General features: G+C 44.7%; 1 protein-coding gene across 1 annotated transcript in view; it reads left to right on the top strand.

Annotated features, from left to right (window-relative positions):
* The window catches only part of LOC118361833 (otoferlin-like), a 38,173-nt gene that overhangs the window by 16,928 nt on the left and 4,000 nt on the right, over positions 1 to 17,245 (top strand). Inside the window, exons 17-34 of the mRNA XM_052486511.1 lie at positions 102 to 218; positions 420 to 572; positions 763 to 952; positions 1,301 to 1,425; positions 1,638 to 1,772; positions 2,995 to 3,156; positions 3,562 to 3,681; positions 4,240 to 4,401; positions 4,674 to 4,836; positions 4,978 to 5,048; positions 5,162 to 5,188; positions 5,320 to 5,448; positions 5,558 to 5,630; positions 12,834 to 12,952; positions 13,212 to 13,349; positions 13,631 to 13,768; positions 16,711 to 16,838; positions 17,067 to 17,237. Coding sequence (XP_052342471.1) covers positions 102 to 218; positions 420 to 572; positions 763 to 952; positions 1,301 to 1,425; positions 1,638 to 1,772; positions 2,995 to 3,156; positions 3,562 to 3,681; positions 4,240 to 4,401; positions 4,674 to 4,836; positions 4,978 to 5,048; positions 5,162 to 5,188; positions 5,320 to 5,448; positions 5,558 to 5,630; positions 12,834 to 12,952; positions 13,212 to 13,349; positions 13,631 to 13,768; positions 16,711 to 16,838; positions 17,067 to 17,237 — 2,321 coding nt within the window. The remainder of the gene's footprint in view (positions 1 to 101; positions 219 to 419; positions 573 to 762; positions 953 to 1,300; positions 1,426 to 1,637; positions 1,773 to 2,994; positions 3,157 to 3,561; positions 3,682 to 4,239; positions 4,402 to 4,673; positions 4,837 to 4,977; positions 5,049 to 5,161; positions 5,189 to 5,319; positions 5,449 to 5,557; positions 5,631 to 12,833; positions 12,953 to 13,211; positions 13,350 to 13,630; positions 13,769 to 16,710; positions 16,839 to 17,066; positions 17,238 to 17,245) is intronic.

The raw sequence follows: 17,245 nt of genomic DNA, 5'->3' as shown, positions 1-17,245 counted from the left end.
CAACCCTGGCTTTGCAAGAGCCACGCTACTATTCTATCATATTGATTCATATTGTGTTTGTGTGCTAAAAATGATGATCGTCTCATTGTGTGTGCTTTTAGGAGAGCATAGGTCAGCAGGCTAAGACCATCAGGACGCAGGTGAAGAAGAACACAGTGAGAGATAAGATCAAGCTGGTTCAGAACTTCCTCCAGAAGCTCAGGTTTCTAGCTGATGAGGTAAGTCAGCAAGGGGTACATATACCATACGTACATCATTTGTTAATGCGTCTAAAACTATCGATACCATTCCAGAAGTCTTTGTTCATCTTTCTTTCCTTCTATCGTATACGTATATATATATATGTTTGAGCTACACGCTTTCCCGAGATATATTTATTTGATTGATTGGTTGTTTGATTCCTCTATGTGTAATGGCAGCCGCAGCACAGCATCCCGGACGTCTACATCTGGATGATGAGTAACAACAAGCGTATTGCCTACGCCCGTGTCCCCTCCAAAGACATCCTGTACTCCGGGGTGGACGAGGAGACCGGGAAGGACTGTGGCAAAGTCAAAACCATCTTCTTCAAGGTCTGTGCATAGTTACTCTACATCCATAACCAAACCTATGCATGCTTCCTCTTCCAATGTGTGCTTATTTGTTTGGCTTGAACTCCAAAAGATTGTATTATTTACAGCCGTCCCCCTTTTTCGCTAGATCTGAATCACTACTGGTGTGTCCATCTGATTTTCCATTCGTGTATTTGCCTTATCACCCCAGCTACCTGGTAAGAAGGGCTTTGGGGCAGCTGGCTGGACAGTGCAGGCTAAGACAGAGATCTACCTGTGGCTGGGTCTGAACCGTCAGAGGAAGGACTTCCTGTCTGGGCTGCCCAACGGCTTCGAAGAGAACAAGATGCTCAAAGGACCTGGCTCGCAGTCTGCTCCCCCCATCAGCCTCACATACACGAGTAAGGGAGATCGAATCGATGGTGTCCGATGAGTCGCGTATATATCACCACGCATAAGGGATTTATGGATAAAGTGCTATATGAGTAAGGGAGATGATAACGTCCCGTGCACGTGTACACATCTCCATAGAAATAGAATGATTTGAGTAGACAAATCCCTTGGTCTTACCCCTAGTGGTCTTATGTCTTAGGGACCACCAGGCTGCCCTCAGACCGTCAGGGAACTTTGACTCTGAATCTAAATGCATTTTCTTAAAATTCAAATTTTGTGCACATATTGTGTCACTATGAATAAGGGAAACTAGAGTATCTCATTGATAAATGCTTGTGAATCTTCCCCCTCCACAGTGAAGCAGATCTTCCAGCTGAGGGTCCATATGTACCAGGCTCGCAGCCTGTTTGCAGCAGACAGCAGCGGCCTCTCAGACCCCTTCGCCAGGGTCTTCTTCTCCACACACAGCCAGGTCACAGAGGTAGGACAACCTAGATTTGATTGTTTGTTCGTTCGTTCATTACAAAATAGAGTGAATCCACAAATATAACTATCGTCTTTGAACCGTGGTGAAGTTTGGTCCAGTAATTAAAGAGTCCGTATAAGAATTACACGGTGCAGAATGGTGAATGAGAGTAACAAGATGGTGAGTGAATTTAATGAATCAATGAATGAATGTCACTCTCTGCCCAGGTGCTGAATGAGACACTGTGCCCCACCTGGGACCAGCTGATGGTGTATGACAACGTAGAACTGTTCGGAGAAGTCGGAGAACTGAGGGACGACCCGCCTATCATCGTCATAGAAATCTATGACCAGGACACGGTGGTAAGCATGATGCCTGGTTAGAACTCATGTCAGAACAGATCTATCATAACAGATTCTATCTGAATTTCAATTGATCATCTGACAACGCATACAGTCGTTTAGATTTCCAGACCACTCTTTCCTTGCTGCTCAAGTCGTCTAAGTAACATAAATGTCATACAAAAATGAATTAGGCTCTGCGTTTGAAAGAGATACTGTAGCATGTACTTTGTTAGCGTCATTGTAAAAGAACATGGCCCATTATATATGTATCAGATTGGACGGAATTGTTATGAATTATTTTTGAAAGAATGTATATGTTGACTCAACTGATGATCATATAATTCATTCCTGAACATAAACACCATTGTTTTGGATGAACTTTACTCGGGATAAGTAGAGTGTGAACTGAATTCTGATTGACAGCTTGAAGTAGCGTTTATGCTCCAAGGCAGGGCTCTCCAACCCTGTTCCTGGAGAGCTACCCTCCTGAAATTTATTTACTCCAGTCCCAGTTGTAACCAGCCTGATTCAGCCACATGGATTCTGTTTATCAACCAGCTAATTATTACAATCAGGTGTGCTAGATTAAGGTTGGAGCAAAAACCTACAGGACTGTAGCTCTCCAGGAACAGTGTTGGAGAGCCTTGGCCCAAGGCATGCAAGAGGATTTAGCTGAAACGACAAATTCACTGGACATCAGCCGTATCCCTCTTGCATTCCTTCAATGAAAGCTTGTTGCTTATGTGGTACAGTGGTTATGTTTGGGTGTCTTGCCATTGTTTTCTAGCCTGGTCCCAGATCTGTTTGTGCGTATAGATAACTCCTATGGTCGAGTTGTCAAAGCATTACAAACAGATCTGGAACCAGGCTAGTTGTTCTTCATTGTTCTGTTGTGTTTTCTTGAGCTTTGAAGCATGTGCATTGTCAAGCCAAGCTTCTGTGTTAGGTAAAGCTGATGCCGTACTTAACATATTGATGAATGACGTGCCATGAAAACCCCTTTATTGTATTTCTTATGGTATTGTTTTTTAAATGTCACATTTTCCTCTTAAAATGCTTGAAATGTAAACACCGGCCAATTTCCTTGGATTCTAGATTGTACAGTATACCAAAGAGACCATTCTTTCAAATATTGAAACCTTAATATTTGTGGATGTAGTGTGGACCTTGATTTACCACAGAAGGGTCAGGGTTATATTTGGATTGTATCCCATGTCTCCCTGTTATGATGTGACTCCAGGGCAAAGCAGAGTTCATGGGCAGGACCTTCGCCAAGCCTATAACCAAAATGGCGGATGAACACTACGGACCTCCACGTTTCCCTCCACAACTAGAGTACTACCAGATCTATAGGGGGAACTGCGCCGCTGGAGAAATGCTGGCGGCCTTCGAACTGCTGCAGGTGAGCCTGGCAATAGATCAACTTTCTATTTGTCTAAGAGTAGAGGGAAATTGGTTGGTAGAAGTTGAATGTTGACTTTCAAGTTGCCTTCATAGTGTGGAAATGTATATAAAACACAGGACAATCTTGTGCATTGGGCCTTTAGTAACAGTCAAACAAAACCAAATGTCTGCCAGACATGTAATTATACATGCTTTGATTACACCCAAATGAACCAGTAATGTTGATGTCTGCAGTCTCCTGTATGGCTCAGTTGGTAGAGTATGGCAATTGCAATGCCAGGATTGTGGGTTCAATTCCCGGGGCCACCCAGACTTAAAATGTATGCATGCATGTCTGTAAGTCGCTTTGGATAAAAGCCACTTCTAAATGGCATATATTATATTATATCTGTTCATGCTTCAGATTGGTCCTCATGGTAAAGCTGACCTGCCGCCCATCGACGGTCCCACAGACATGGACCGTGGTCCCATCCTACCTGTCCCTCTGGGCATCAGACCAGTCCTCAGCAAGTACAGGATCGAGGTGGGAATTCAACTCCTCTTGGCCTTGAAATACAGGAAGTGTGGCTATTATTGCACTGTAAATGTGGCTATTATTGCACTGCTATATCGCACTGTAAATTTGGCTATTATTGCACTGTAAATGTGGCTATTATTGCACTGCTATATTGCACTGTAAATGTGGCTATTATTGCACTGTAAATGTGGCTATTATTGCACTGTAAATGTGGCTATTATTGCACTGCTATATTGCACTGTAAATGTGGCTATTATTGCACTGTAAATGTGGCTATTATTGCACTGTAAATGTGTCTATTATTGCACTGCTATATTGCACTGTAAATGTGGCTATTATTGCACTGTAAATGTGGCTATTATTGCACTGCTATATTGCACTGTAAATGTGGCTATTATTGCACTGTAAATGTGGCTATTATTGCACTGCTATATTGCACTGTAAATGTTGATGTAACGTATGAAATCCTTATGTACGGCTTATGAATGTAGTATGTGTGGGTTATAAATGTGTTATGAAGTCCTTATGTAGGCACCCTTTAAATAAAGTGTTACTGAAATGTAGGTGCTGTTCTGGGGCCTGAGGGACCTGAAGAGGGTCAACCTAGTCACGGTGGACAGGCCTCGTGTGGACATAGAATGTGCCGGTAAAGGAGTCCAGTCTTCCCTCATCCAGAACTACAAGAAAAATCCCAACTTCGGCACCCTGGTTAAGATGTTTGAGGTGGTAAGTTCTCTTTAAAGTCATTCCATCGTTCACCTGGTTATCTCACCTTATAACAACCCAGATATGGTTAAGATATAACGACTTTCCCATGACACCGTGACGGCGTGATTGAAAGCGAAATCTTTACCTTATTGTAACAATTGGTTGTAATCTGGTTATATGACGTCTTCTTAACCGGACAACCATTTTACAAACAGGAAATGACACCGTAAATGACACCATAAAGGTGCTAAATTTAGCCCATTCATTCATTGTGAACTTGTGTACTCCAGGATCTGCCTGAGAACGAGCTGCTCCACCCTCCCCTGAACATCAGGGTGGTGGACTGCAGAGCTTTCGGTCGTTACACCCTGGTGGGGAACCATGCTGTCACCACCCTACGCAAGTTCATTTACCGGGCAGCAGACAAGCACGCCAACAACTTGAACACTCAAGGTACACACACATACTTGCACGCACACACACGCACGCACATGCACACACAAATGAACACACACACGCACAAACAAACCCATACCTCGCTGTGCCCTTACACTTTCATTCGTACATACTAATGCAGTCTTTGTCCTCTCACAGAGGAGATCATTGTCAACTATGAGCCAGAGCCCACCATCAAGAAGTTGGAGACCATGGTCAAGCTGGACTCTGTAAGATCTCACACCATTAAATGACTGTTAGCTTTAGTAATAAACTTAAATAAAACATCCTAACTGAGTTGTAATATGATTGATATATGTTGTGTGTTTTTTTTTCCCCCCAGGGGTCTGATGCTGTGGTTAAAATCGAGGTCGGTGTTTTATGACGTTGATCTGGGAATGTCTCTGTTTCTCAATGTTAGGAGCAATGTTAGTAGAGTAGTTTGAAAACAGCAAAAGGCCTATTGCAACCTGTAATCTAACCTTGCATTGGTCATTTTAGGAGGATGAGAAAGGAGGGAAGAAGAAGAAAAGGAAGAAGGGAGGAGATGAGGTGGAGGAGGAGGAGTTTGATGAAAGCATGTTGGATTGGTGGTCCAAGTACTTTGCCTCGATCGAAACTCTGATGGAGGTGAGGCCATCCGGGAAAATGGCTCCATTTGAACACTCATGATTGAATTTAAAAAGTGATCCTGTCAACATGTATTGGATATTATTGGTTTGTGTGTCCTACTCTGTAGATTCTCAAGGCTCAGGAGGCAGCTATGGTGGATGCTGAGGAGAAAGAGGACCAGGATATTGCTGCTGACGGCGGTAACAAAAAACAATCCTAAACTAATGTGGAAAACACAAGAGCAGCAAATCTATTAGATCTAAACCATATCTGTACACATTTCATACAAATATACATCGTATTATGTATCGTCAATTTAGGTTGTTGATGTTTGTTAATTTGGTAGATATTGACAAGTAGATACTATGTCTTGTAGATGGTCCAGCATAATCATGAATCTCTGTATATGTAACGGCGTTCTTCGTTTGTCGAAAGAGAGTCGGACCGAAATGCAGCGTGGTGGTAACTCATGTCTTTAATGTAGAAGATCGATACATGAAATAACTATACAAATACAAAAACAACAAACGGAACGTGAAAACCTAATACAGCCTGTCTGGTGAACAACTACACAGAGACAGGAACATTCACCCACAAAATACACAGTGAAACCCAGGCTACCTAAATATGGTTCCCAATCAGAGACAACGAATATCACCTGACTCTGATTGAGAACCGCCTCAGGCAGCCAAGCCTATGCTAGACACACCCCTAATCAACCACAATCCCAATGCCTACAAAAACCCCAATACGACAACACAATAAACCCATGTCACACCCTGGCCTGAACAAATAATTAAAGAAAACACAAAATACTAAGACCAAGGCGTGACAGAACCCCCCCCTAAGATGCGGACTCCCGGACGCACCTCACAACCATAGGGAGGGTCCGGGTGGGCGTCTGTCCATGGTGGCGGTTCCGGCTCGGGACGTGGACCCCACTCCATTAATGTCATAGTTCCTCCCCTTCGCGTCCTGGGATAATCCACCCTCGCCGCCGACCATGGCCTAATAGTCCTCACCCAGAACCCCACTGAACTGATGGGCAGCTCGTGACTGAGGGGCAGCTCGGGACTGAGGGGCAGCTCGGGACTGAGGGGCAGCTCGGGACTGAGGGGAAGCTCGGGACTGAGGGGAAGCTCGGGACTGAGGGGAAGCCCAGTACTGAGAGAAAGCCCAGTACTGAGAGGAAGCCCAGTACTGAGAGGAAGCCCAGTACTGAGATTAAGCTCAGGCAGGTAGTAGGCTCCGGTAGATCCTGGCTGGCTGGCGGATCTGGAAGATTCTGGTTGACTTGCAGATCTGGAAGAGACTGGTTGACTGGCAGATCTGGAAGAGACTGGTTGACTGGCAGATCTGGAAGAATCTGGTTGACTGGCAGATCTAGAAGATCATGGCTGACTGGCGGATCTAGCTGCTCTATGCAGACTGACAGCTCAGGCTGCTCCATGCAGACTGACATCTCTGGCTGCTCCATGCAGACTGACATCTCCTTGCAGACTGACATCTCCTTGCAGACTGGCAGCTCCTTGCAGACTGGCAGCTCCTTGCAGACTGACAGCTCTGGCTGCTTCATGCAGACTGACATCTCTGGCTGCTTCATGCAGACTGACAGCTCTGGCTGCTCCTTGCAGACTGACAGCTCTGGCTGCTCCATGCAGGCTGACAGCTCCTTGCAGACTGACAGCTCCTTGCAGACTGGCAGCTCCTTGCAGACTGGCAGCTCCTTGCAGACTGGCAACGCTGGCTGCTTCATGCAGACTGGCAGCTCAGGCTGCTCCGAACAGGCAGGAGGCTCCGGCAGCACTGTAGAGGAGGAAGGCTCTAGAAGCGCTGAACAGGCAGGAGACTCCGGTAGCGCAGGAGAGGAGAAAGGCTCTGATAGCGCTGAACAGACAGGAGACTCCAGCAGCGCTTTAGAGAAGGAAGGCTCTGATAGCGCTGAACAGGCGGGAGACTCCGGTAGCGCAGGAGAGGCGAGGCGCACTGTAGGCCTGATGCGTGGTGCTGGCACTGGTGATACTGGATCGAGGACACGCACAGGAAGCCTGGTGCGGGGAGCTGCTACCGGAGGACTTGTGCGTGGAGGTGGCTCTGGATAGACCGGACCGTGCAGGCGCACTGGAGCTCTTGAGAACCGAGCCTGCCCAACCTTACCTGGCTCGATGCCCACTCTAGCCCGGCCAATACGAAGGGCTGGTATGAACCGCACCGGGCTATGCACCCGCACTGGAAACACTGTGCGCTCCATAGCATAACACGGTGCCTGCCCGGTCTCTCTAGCCCTCCGGTAAGCACAGGGAGTTTGCGCAGGTCTCCTACCTGGCATAGCCATACTCCCTGTAAGCCACCCCCCAATAAACTTTTTGGACTGACTTTCAGGCTTCCATCCGCGTCGCCGTGCTGCCTCCTCATACCAGCGCCTCTCCGCTTTTGCCGCCTCCAGTTCTTCCTTGGGACGGCGATATTCTCCAGGCTGAGCCCAGGGTCCTTTTCCGTCTAATATCTCCTCCCAAGTCCAGAAGTCCTTTGATCGCTGCTCCTCACCATTAACAGGGAGAGTTGGCTCAGGTCTGACTCCTGACTCTGCCACTCTCTCCCTGAGCCCTTCCCCAATACATTTTTGGGGCTGACTTTCGGGTTTCTTTCTGCGCCGCCGTGTCTTTCTCTTCGACTCCATTCTACTATAGCCCTCTTCGCACTGCTCCAGCGAATCCCAGGCGGGCTCCGGCACTCTCTCTGGGTTGACCGTATACCTGTCTATTTCTTCCCACGTCGTATACTCCATACTTCTGCTGTCCATAACGTCCTCCCTTCGCTGCTCCTGCTGCCTGTTACTACGCCACTCGGTCCGTGTGTGGTGGGTGATTCTGTAACGGCGTTCTTCATTTGTCGAAAGAGAGTCGGACCGAAATGCAGCGTGGTGGTTACTCATGTCTTTAATGTAGAAGAGCGATACATGAAATAACTATACAAATACAAAAACAACAAACGGAACGTGAAAACCTAATACAGCCTGTCTGGTGAACAACTACACAGAGACAGGAACATTCACCCACGAAATACACAGTGAAACCCAGGCTACCTAAATATGGTTCCCAATCAGAGACAACGAATATCACCTGACTCTGATTGAGAACCGCCTCAGGCAACCAAGCCTATGCTAGACACACCCCTAATCAACCACAATCCCAATGCCTACAAAAACCCCAATACGACAACACAATAAACCCATGTCACACCCTGGCCTGAACAAATAATTAAAGAAAACACAAAATACTAAGACCAAGGCGTGACAGTATATTGATTCAGACTTTAAAGTAGAATATAATTGTTGCGGTAAAAGGGAATGATCATGTTGTCAGGTTGTGTTCTATGCCCACTTTCATCTGCCTAATACATGCTGTCCTCTTCAAATCATGACAACCCGTACTACTAACCCTTCATATGACCCCTGACATCTCTGTTGTAGTTGATCACTGCATACATTTACACAGACATGAATCCATTTTTTATTTTATTTAAAAAAAAAATTATTTCACCTTTATTTAACCAGGTAGGCTAGTTGAGAACAAGTTCTCATTTGCAACTGCGACCTGGCCAAGATAAAGCATAGCAGTGTGAACAGTTACACATGGAGTAAACAATTAACAAGTCAATAACACAGTAGAAAAAAAGGGGAGTCTATATACAATGTGTGCAAAAGGCATGAGGAGGTAGGCGAATAATTACAATATTGCAGATTAACACTGGAGTGATAAATGATCAGATGATCATGTACAGGTAGAGATATTGGTGTGCAAAAGAGCAGAAAAGTAAATAAATAAAAACTGTGTTGATGAGGTAGGTGAAAGTGGGTGGGCTATTTACCAATAGGTTATGTACAGCTGCAGCGATCGGTTAGCTGCTCAGATAGCTGATGTTTGAAGTTGGTGAGGGAGATAAAAGTCTCCAACTTCGGCGATTTTTGCAATTCGTTCCAGTCACAGGCAGCAGAGTACTGGAACGAAAGGCGGCCGAATGAGGTGTTGGCTTTAGGGATGATCAGTGAGATACACCTGCTGGAGCGCGTGCTACGGATGGGTGTTGCCATCGTGACCAGTGAACTGAGATAAGGCGGAGCTTTACCTAGCATGGCCTTGTAGATGACCTGGAGCCAGTGGGTCTGGCGACGAATATGTAGCGAGGGCCAGCCGACTAGAGCATACAAGTCGCAGTGGTGGGTAGTATAAGGTGCTTTAGTGACAAAACGGATGGCACTGTGATAAACTGCATCCAGTTTGCTGAGTAGAGTGTTGGAAGCGATTTTGTAGATGACACCGCCGAAGTCGAGGATCGGTAGGATAGTCAGTTTTACTAGGGTAAGCTTGGCAGCGTGAGTGAAGGAGGCTTTGTTGCGGAATAGAAAGCCGACTCTTGATTTGATTTTCGATTGGAGATGTTTGATATGGGTCTGGAAGGAGAGTTTGCAGTCTAGCCAGACACCTAGGTACTTATAGGTGTCCACATATTCAAGGTCGGAACCATCCAGTGTGGTGATGCTAGTCGGGCATGCGGGTGCAGGCAGCGATCGGTTGAAAAGCATGCATTTGGTTTTACTAGCGTTTAAGAGCAGTTGGAGGCCACGGAAGGAGTGTTGTATGGCATTGAAGCTCGTTTGGAGGTTAGATAGCACAGTGTCCAATGACGGGCCGGAAGTATATAGAATGGTGTCGTCTGCGTAGAGGTGGATCAGGGAATCGCCCGCAGCAAGACCAACATCATTGATATATACAGAGAAAAGAGTCGGCCCGAGAATTGAACCCTGTGGCACCCCCATAGAGACTGCCAGAGGACCGGACAGCATGCCCTCCGATTTGACACACTGAACTCTGTCTGCAAAGTAATTGGTGAACCAGGCAAGGCAGTCAACCGAAAAACCGAGGCTACTGAGTCTGCCGATAAGAATCTGGTGATTGACAGAGTCGAAAGCCTTGGCAAGGTCGATGAAGACGGCTGCACAGTACTGTCTTTTATCGATGGCGGTTATGATGTCGTTTAGTACCTTGAGTGTGGCTGAGGTGCACCCGTGACCGGCTCTGAAACCAGATTGCATAGCGGAGAAGGTACGGTGGGATTCGAGATGGTCAGTGACCTGTTTGTTGACTTGGCTTTCGAAGACCTTAGATAGGCAGGGCAGAATGGATATAGGTCTGTAACAGTTTGGGTCCAGGGTGTCTCCCCCTTTGAAGAGGGGGATGACTGCAGCAGCTTTCCAATCCTTGGGGATCTCAGACGATATGAAAGAGAGGTTGAACAGGCTGGTAATAGGGGTTGCGACAATGGCGGCGGATAGTTTCAGAAATAGAGGGTCCAGATTGTCAAGCCCAGCTGATTTATACAGGTCCAGGTTTTGCAGCTCTTTCAGAACATCTGTTATCTGGATTTGGGTAAAGGAGAACCTGGAGAGGCTTGGGCGAGGAGCTGCGGGGGGGCCGGAGCTGTTGGCCGAGGTTGGAGTGGCCAGGCGGAAGGCATGGCCAGCCGTTGAGAAATGCTTGTTGAAGTTTTCGATAATCATGGATTTGTCGGTGGTGACCGTGTTCCCTAGCCTCAGTGCAGTGGGCAGCTGGGAGGAGGTGCTCTTGTTCTCCATGGACTTCACAGTGTCCCAGAACTTTTTGGAGTTGGAGCTACAGGATGCAAACTTCTGCCTGAAGAAGCTGGCCTTAGCATTCCTGACTGACTGCGAGTATTGGTTCCTGACTTCCCTGAACAGTTGCATATCGTGGGGACTGTTCGATGCTATTGCAGTCTGCCACAGGATGTTTTTGTGCTGGTCGAGGGCAGTCAGGTCTGGAGTGAACCAAGGGCTGTATCTGTTCTTAGTTCTGCATTTTTTGAACGGAGCATGCTTATCTAAAATGGTGAGGAAGTTACTCTTAAAGAATGACCAGGCATCCTCAACTGACGGGATGAGGTCAATGTCCTTCCAGGATACCCGGGCCAGGTCGATTAGAAAGGCCTGCTCACAGAAGTGTTTTAGGGAACGTTTGACAGTGATGAGGGGTGGTCGTTTGACTGTGGCATCGTAGCGGATACAGGCAATGAGGCAGTGGTCGCTGAGATCCTGGTTGAAGACAGCGGAGGTGTATTTGGAGGGCCAGTTGGTCAGGATGACGTCTATGAGGGTGCCCTTGCTTACAGAGTTAGGGTTGTACCTGGTGGGTTCCTTGATGATTTGTGTGAGATTGAGGGCATCTAGCTTAGATTGTAGGACGGCCGGGGTGTTAATCATATTCCAGTTTAGGTCACCTAACAGAACAAACTCTGAAGCTAGATGGGGGACAATCAATTCACAAATGGTGTCCAGGGCACAGCTGGGAGCTGAGGGGGGTCGGTAGCAGGCGGCAACAGTGAGAGACTTATTTCTGGAGAGATTAATTTTCAGAATTAGTAGTTCGAACTGTTTGGGTATGGACCTGGAAAGTATGACATTACTTTGCAGGCTATCTCTGCAGTAGACTGCAACTCCTCCCCCTTTGGCAGTTCTATCTTGACGGAAGATGTTATAGTTGGGTATGGAAATCTCTGAATTTTTGGTGGCCTTCCTGAGCCAGGATTCAGACACGGCAAGGACATCAGGGTTAGCAGAGTGTGCTAAAGCAGTGAGTAAAACAAACTTAGGGAGGAGGCTTCTGATGTTGACATGCATGAAACCAATGCTTTTTCGACCACAGAAGTCAACAAATGAGGGTGCCTGGGGACATGCAGGGCCTGGGGAAATCCATGATTTCCATCACTTCATAACTCATATAATGACCTCCTCCTGCTCCCCTGCTATATATTACCATAGGCCTGCCATGAAAGTTGACTAAGAATAATATGACTAATAAAACCACATTTAGTGCTGATATAGTGTTATGTATAGCTTTTACATAACATGATACATCAAATATTTATAAAAACAAACTTGAACAAATGTTTTGGAATCTCAAATGCACTATGCAGAGATTAAGCAGAGATTGTGTGCCAGATACGGAGACATTATTAAAGTGGCTCGTGTTTCATTTCCTTAAAGTGGCCAGTGATTCCTAATCTATGTCTATAGGCAGCAGCCTCTGATGTGCTGAAGATGGCTGTTTAACAGTCTGATGGCCTTGAGAAAGAAGTTTAGTGATACAGTTTATACTCTTAAACTAAGCTAATGACCTATTCCTATTGGGTAAATGTTGTCTTAGCTATTCTGACTGTTGCACTGGCATTCACTGTATATACTGTTCATATTGTGTATACAGTGGCCAAAATACATTGGTTTCGCCAACTTGCTTGTTGAATTCATGTCTTGAGTGCCCTGCTGTGCACCAACTCTCCATCCCCCCACCCTCACTCCCCCTCATCCCTCACTCCTAACCTATTCTCAGAGATCAAACCTGATGACTCTCTTGTCAAAGGAAAGAGAGGCAAGGGAAAAAAGGAGAAGAAGAGGGCTGGGCCTGGAGACATACCAGAGAAGAAAAAGCACAACATTGATGAGCTACAGGTATGTGGTTACTCAGTGAGCAAAATTGGTTGATATTATGTTATTACAACCAGAATTGTAATTTCAAACACTTTATCCCAGTTTTACCCACTGGAACCTGTCTCTAAGCTTAAATAAGCCTGGGCAATGGTTTGAAGTCTCTGGGCAGTTTTGGGTCAAATACTGCATACTCTTTATTTGTTGTTTATATGTTTAAATATGTTTTTTTTTTATTATTATGTTTTTAATGTATAGAGTACTTTTTGTATTTCCTCATTAGGTGTACCCCAAGGAGCTGGAGAATGAGTTTGATAACTTTGAAGACTGGCTTCACACCTTCAACCTGTTCAGAGGGAAGGCCGGAGACAACGACGACCAGAACATGGCGGATGAAGACAGGATTATTGGCAAATTCAAAGTAAAAAAAAAAATTTCACACAGAGGGCGTTCCCTTCCTTTGTAACTTATTTTTTTGTTGGTGATGGAAGAGAGTTGGAACTAGCCCAGTCCCAGATCTTCTTTTGCTGTACATAGACTGTATAATATCTCATATACTGTATAGCCAACTCCTATAGTTCTTGTTCAACAATGATGTCTATACAGCATAAACCTATCTGGGACCAGGCTAGAAAGGAACTGGATTGAGTCCGTTATTGTGTTAAATATCACCACAATTGTGCATGTCTGTGTATATTTCAGGGTTCTCTGTGCATGTACAAAGTGCCGGTGTCAGATGAGATGCAGCGGGAGATGGGCTTTGACTCCAACATGGGCATGTTCCAGAACATTCCAACTAATGACCCAATCAACGTCCTAGTCCGGGTCTATATCATCAGGGTATGTACACTACTCTCTATTGTGTACCTACAACGGTACTTATATGTCAGATTCTATGTCATCAGGGTAGTTACACAACACTACACTCAGGTGAGAGTACAGTGCCTATATCAAGTCTTACAACCCCCTTGGGATTAAAATTGATTTAATTGTCATTTTCTTCTCAATCTACACAACAACAAAAAGTGGAATATTATTATTTTTTTAAATGTAAGATTAATGAAACATAAAACACTAATATACCTTGATAGGTATTCACCCACTACATGTTAGTCAATGCATGTTTCAAATACCTTTGGCAGCGATCACAGCTGTGAGTCATCTTGGGTAAGTCTCATAAGAGCTTTGCACACCCGTATTGTCAGCACCCATTATTCTTCTCAAAATTCTTCAAGCTCTGTCAAGGTGTTGGGGATCATGGCTTGAAAGCAATTTTCTTGCCATAGATTTTCAAGCAGATTTAAATCACAACTCTAACTCGGCCTCTCAGGAACATTCACTGTCTTCTTGCTAAGAAACTACAGTGTAGATTTGGCTTTGTGTTGTAGGTTATTATCCTGCTGAAAGGTGAATTCCTCTTCCAGTGTCTGGTGCAAAGCAGACTGAAGCAGATTTTCCTCTAGGATTTTGCATGTGCTTACAGTAGCTCCATCCTGTTTCTTTTCATCCTGAAAAACTCCCCAGGCTTTGCCGATGTCAAGCATACCCATACCATGATGCAGATACCACCATGCTTGAAAATAAGGAGGCAGTTACTCAGTGACACATTGTGTTGAATTTGCCCTAAACATAAGGCTTTGCATTTATAAAAAATGTATTTTTTCTTTTTTGCAGCATTACTTTAGTGTCTTGTTGCATACATATGGATGTTTTTGTAATCTTTTTTATTCTGTATATTTGTATTTTTCTATTCACTCTGTCATTTATGTCATTATTGTGGAGTCACTACAATGTTGTTGATCCATCCTCCGTTTTTCCCAGGAAGTCTCAAGGTTCTGCTCGCCTGAGTTAAAACACCTTATGAAAAGCTGTAGGCCATACTATTTACCAAGAGAGTTTTCATCTGTTTTCTTTTTTGTAGCTGTATATTTACAAGTACAAACCGATACTGGCACTAACACCACACTCAACGAGGTGTATAGGGCCATAAGCAAACAAGAAAATGCTCATCCAAACAGGCAAAGTCGGCGCTCCTAGTGGCCAGGGGATTTTAATGCAGGAAAACCAAAATCCGTTTGACTGACCTAATTTCTACCAGTATGTCACCTGTGCAATTGGAGGGGAAATAAACTCTAGATCAACTTTACTCCACATTCAGAGACACATACAAAGCTCTCACCTCGTCCATTTGGCAAACGGACCATAACTCTATCTCTACCATTGGGAGCACCTTGACTGGCTGCATCACCTCTTGGTAATGGCAACTGCTTGGCATCCGACCGCAAGGCGCTACAGAGAGTAGTGAGTACGGCCCAATAGATCACTGGGGCCAAACTCCCTGCCATCCAGGACCTCTATACCAAGCGGTGTAAGAGGAAGGCCCTAAAAATTGTCAGACTCCAGCCACCCAAGTCTTAGATGGTTCTCTCTGCTACCGCACGGCAAGCAGTATCGGAGCGTCTGGGACCAAACCTTAACCACCTTAACAGCTTCCACCCCCAAGCCATAAGACTGCTGAACAGTTCATCAAATGGCTTCCCGGACTATTTACATTGACACATTTTATTATTTATTTATTTTATCTGAATTATTTTGCACTGACTCTCTGCACACTCACTAGACTTTACCCACACACTCACACTCCAACACACACACAAACGCACACGCATGCACACTACAGTCGCACGCACACACAAAACACGCACGCATGCATATTGACGCCACACACACACACTTTCATATGCTGCTGCTGTGTTTATTATCTATCCTGGTTGCCTAGTCATTTTTACCCCTAACCACATGTACATACTGTACTACCTCAATTACCTCAACTACCTCGTACCCCTGCACGTTCACTCGATCCTAGTACACCATGTTTATAGCCTTGTTATTGTTTTTATTGTTTAATTATTTCATTTTTTTTTCATTTCTTACTTTTTAGTGCTGGGAATGGGTTTGTAAGTAAGCATTGAAATGTAAAGACTACACCTGTTGTAATTCGGCGCATGTGACATCTGATTGGATCACAGCCATTGAACTCTGTAGCTGTTTTAAAATCAACAATGGCCTCATGGTGACATCCCTAAGCAGTTTCCTTCCAGTCCTGCAGCTCAGTTTCGAAAGGACGACTGCATCTTCGATGTGTCTGGGTGGTTTAATACATCATCCACAACATAATTATTATCTTGACCATGCTTAAAGAGATATTCAATGTCTGATTTGTTATTGTTAGCCATCTACCAATCACTGCCATTCTTTATGAGGCTTTCCAAAAGCTGCCTGGTCTTTGTAGTTGGATCTGTGATTGAAATTCAACACTTGTCAAAGAGACCTTTACAGATGTCGAATGTATTGGAGACGGAGGAGAAGGTAGTCATTCAAAGATCATGTCAACCTCTATTATTTCACACAGAGTGAGTATAACATATAACTTGTGATTTGCTAAGCCAAAATTTGACTTCTGAACTCATTTAGGCGTGGCTAAACCTAGGGTACTTATACAATGACTATATTTTATTTATTACACTTGTATTCATTTGTAAAACATGTGTACAGTCTTCCTTTCACTTTGGCATTAGAGTATTTTGGGTGGATCAATGACAAAAGAAATGACAATGAAACCTATTTCAATCCCACTTTGTGAGGCAACAAAAATGTGAAAAGTGTCAAGGGGATGTAGACTTTCTATAGAGGCACTGTAAATAAACTACCCTGTGATCATAAACATGTCATGACAAATAAAACAAAAATAAAAATCTCTCTACTTGATACTTTCCCTGCAGGCTACTGACCTGCACCCAGCGGATATCAATGGAAAAGCAGATCCCTACATCGCTATCAAACTGGGCAAGTCAGATATCAAAGACAAAGATAACTACATCTCCAAACAACTCAACCCCATCTTTGGCAAGTGAGTGGAGAAGCTCTAAAAAAAAAAAAACATTTCATCCATTTCCACTATTTATCTTTAATACGGCCTTAATTCTTCATCCTTAATAGCATACGAGGTAGCCAAGTGATTTACTATTGATGATTGCCAATTATATAGTTATAGCTTGTGCATTGAATAGGCTTTGAAAATGTAAAAACTGTGGGAAATTATAACCAAAGTTATGGCCATTTATTTTGAACCCATCAGATCCTTTGACATCGAGGCCACATTTCCCGTCGACTCCACACTAACAGTGTCCGTCTATGACTGGGATTTAGTGGGCACTGACGACCTGATTGGGGAGACTAAACTGGATCTGGAGAACCGTTACTACAGCAAACACAGAGCAATATGTGGCATCCCTTCTAAATATGCCATGTAAGTGC

This window comes from Oncorhynchus keta, chromosome 29, assembly GCF_023373465.1.
Source record: "Oncorhynchus keta strain PuntledgeMale-10-30-2019 chromosome 29, Oket_V2, whole genome shotgun sequence".
NCBI lineage: Eukaryota > Metazoa > Chordata > Actinopteri > Salmoniformes > Salmonidae > Oncorhynchus > Oncorhynchus keta.
Note: the sequence above shows the minus strand (reverse complement) of the source record. Positions and strands in the feature narration are given on the sequence as shown.